Source organism: Acipenser ruthenus, chromosome 7 (genome assembly GCF_902713425.1).
Source record: "Acipenser ruthenus chromosome 7, fAciRut3.2 maternal haplotype, whole genome shotgun sequence".
Lineage (NCBI taxonomy): Eukaryota > Metazoa > Chordata > Actinopteri > Acipenseriformes > Acipenseridae > Acipenser > Acipenser ruthenus.
The window spans coordinates 45997702-46000879 of NC_081195.1; the positions used below are offsets into that span (position 1 = coordinate 45997702).

The 3178-nt window shown below is 35.4% G+C and overlaps 1 protein-coding gene across 1 annotated transcript; it reads left to right on the top strand.

Annotated features, from left to right (window-relative positions):
- Positions 1-579: 579 nt before the first annotated feature.
- Positions 580-2803, top strand: LOC117416178 (sulfotransferase 6B1-like). The gene is made up of 6 exons (XM_059027129.1): positions 580-796; positions 931-1139; positions 1289-1415; positions 1591-1685; positions 2002-2188; positions 2322-2803. Exons 1-6 carry the CDS (start codon positions 658-660, stop codon positions 2438-2440), a joined length of 876 nt encoding a protein of 291 aa, XP_058883112.1. The 5' UTR covers positions 580-657; the 3' UTR covers positions 2441-2803.
- Positions 2804-3178: the final 375 nt, after the last annotated feature.

Consider the following 3178-nt stretch of genomic DNA (forward strand, 5'->3'; position numbering starts at 1 on the left):
GGTTGGTGTTCAGAGTGGAGAATGTGAGAGAGATGGAGGTAGAACTTTAAAAACTAAACAATTGCTACTCTTGTTGGATTTCTGCCACGCGATACTTGTTTGTTTGTTTACTGTTCTGAGGTTAATGTCTGTCTATTTTGGCCAACGTGCCAGTTTGTTTGTTCAGTGTTTCGTTTTGTTCAAACTGTTAGTTTATTTAATAAATCAGCGCATCAGCTCTTCACTCATCATTCTGTGTCTATGTCCTTTCTGGCCAAACATCACCCACCAAGCCAATCTGTGACAGAAATAACAAAGAGAAAAAACTCTTTGAAACAGACGGGAAAAAAAAAACATTTCATGAACCTGATTTAAATAAAATGGGCTCTTTAAAAAAAAGTACTTTAGAAAACATTCCTTAAAACAAAAAGTTTTGTGAATATCCACCTCACATCTAGTGGTAGTATTAAATGCCTCATCATCTTTACGACAGAGACTTGATTACACCATTTCCTTCTGGTATGTTTCTAAAAACATTCCTTTACATCACTGATAGTTTCCGGTTCCCAGCTGAAAGATTGATATATAAAGAGAGAAATGTTTCTCATGGAGCCAGATAACGCAGTATCAAGCTCTTTCTGAAGACATTTGACAAACTCTAAAGACATTCATCACAAGATGCCAGAACAGACTGAGCTCATTCACACCTTCAATGGCATTCCATTTTCTACAAGAGTATCAAAAGAGCTCCTTCAGTCCCTGGACACCTTTGAAGCCAGAGAAGACGACGTGTTATTAGTTTCCTATCCAAAATCAGGTAAGACACATTTCGGAATATTATTTTATATCTTCCCATGTACTTTAATAACTATTAAAAGTTGGTCTATCAGAAATGGGTAGATCAGTATACACAGACTACTTGACTGATGTGTGTTTTGAAACTCTTCCTAGGCACGCACTGGCTTACAGAGATTATGAAGAATCTGTACCACAGCCACAATGAAGACAATGGGGTTAGCAAAGTGACACTGACATCACCTCTGGAGTTCGGAGATCTCTCCAAGTTCGATGAGCTGAGAAACCTCCCCAACAAGAGGCTCATCCCAACACACCTCAACTATGAAATGATCCCAGTGCAGTTCAAAACGAAAAAATGCAAGGTAACAGAAAACAGCCAATATGTGTATTGCTTTATCAAATAACACGACCATAAAATAATAATAATGCAAAGTATAACAGCAAAATGATTAACTCTGAGCTTGTGTCTGAATCACACAAACTAAAACTATTATCTTGTTCTTGTTTACAGATGATTTATGTGATCAGAAATCCTAAGGACACCGCTGTTTCATTGTACCATTATTACAAGCAGAACCCCAATCTGCCCAAGATTGAGAAATGGTCCACCTTTTTAGAAATGTTCTTGAAAGGAGAAGGTAAATATGAGTAATGTTTAGATAGAGATGGAAAAATATGAAGAACATGAATTAAATCTGTATGTAGTTAAAATAGTTACCACCATGTCATTTTATTTTTTATGTCGGACATGATATATGATGCAAAAATGTTAATTCGATACAATAATTTGCTTTGCCTGTATTTGTATTGCAGTTGTGTGCGGTTCCTGGATTGACCATGTCCTTAGCTGGGAAAAGAGTAAAACTGATGAAAATGTCCTTGTTCTGTACTACGAGTCCTTAAAGGAGGTGAGTTCAAAATGGAGCACAGGCATGGACATCATCCATTTGATATTGTCTTACATTAGGGTAGAACTAAATCATTAACAACGAAAAAGTCACTTTGAGGAATCAAATTAACTGGAACAATCCCTGTTATATATTCTATAGCAGATGCATGTTGGGGAAATTTCTAGAAAACATTATTTAGATTCTTTTGAACATGATGGTCTGATTTTTTTCTTTTCCATGCTATCCCACTGGGGTTAATTCAATCAATTAACACTAATACATTTAGCCATTCCCTCAATGTAAAACTAAACTGTCAAATGTATGTTTTTCACAGGATCTTCCAAAACATGTCAAGGAGATCAGCACATTTTTGGGCATCAATGTCACTGAAGAGCAAGTCAAAGACATTTCAAAGAAATCTTCCTTCAGTGAAATGAAGGAAAAGGCAGAGAAGGAGAAAGTGAATCCAAACCACACGGTCTGTGTACTGACTTCCAACAAGAAGCTGATATTTAGGAAAGGTAAGAGTTGCATCACCACTGAACTAAAACTAAAGCAGTGTAATGCTAAAAGAGAGACCATTATTAATCCCAAAACAACAGGGTATTCATTGACTTATGCAAATAATACATTCAAATGCTTTATTTCTTTCAGGTACTGTTGGTGACTGGAAAAATCATTTCACTTCCAAGCAGAATGCCAGGTTTGATGAGCTGTTCAATGAAAAAATCAACTCCAGTGAATTAGCAAGACGTGTGGAATATGAGAGTTAGAATATAAAGAGCAATGGCACACTTATTGTATTAATGATGTAAATAAACTGCAATACTGTAGTAAGGGGTTTCCCAATGTAATATCTTGTCAAAACTGACTCCCTTGTTATTGGGTGAAATCTGTAACTCATGGCACTTTTTGCTGGGAAGACGTTTGATTCACTTTGTTTTGGTAAATCAAAAGGAAAATATTTTTGTATTAAATGTATAAATGTACTTTCTTAAAATAATATGTATTTATTTATTTATTTTATTATTTGTGTATGTGCTTGGAATTGTTTTCTCTGTTCAGTGGTTATTTTCTGCACAGCATTAATGTATAAATAGATGTTAAATTCTTGCACACAATAAAGATTTACAAACTACAGAATTGCTGAATTCTAGTTATTATTGACAAGTGGAATACAAAAGCTTCCTATTAATCATACAATGAAGAAGTATTTTTGTTTAGCTTTTGGAAAACAAACAAACTAAAAACCAACCACGTTTCTGTTTTTAATGTGTGGATACTGTAAAGGCAACCTAACAACATCCCATCTATTATTTTGAGAAGTCAAAGAAAAGAGGAAAGTGACACAAAGTTGTACAGCTAATTTGATTGCCTTTTCATCCCTGGTTTGTTGTGGTCAATAGGTTATGTCAGGCCATCATTCTTTTTCACATGCCACTCAGTGACACAGCTATAGGACCCAGCAGGGTTTCTACTGGTATAGACTCGGATATCCTTGTTAGTACGTC

Coding starts and splice junctions, on each gene's coding strand:
- LOC117416178 (XM_059027129.1), top strand. CDS start 658: ATGCCAGAACAGACTGAGCTCATTCACACCTTCAATGGCATTCCATTT. Junction 1,140..1,288: donor TCAAAACGAAAAAATGCAAG/GTAACAGAAAAC, acceptor TCTTGTTTACAG/ATGATTTATGTGATCAGAAA. Junction 2,189..2,321: donor GAAGCTGATATTTAGGAAAG/GTAAGAGTTGCA, acceptor TATTTCTTTCAG/GTACTGTTGGTGACTGGAAA.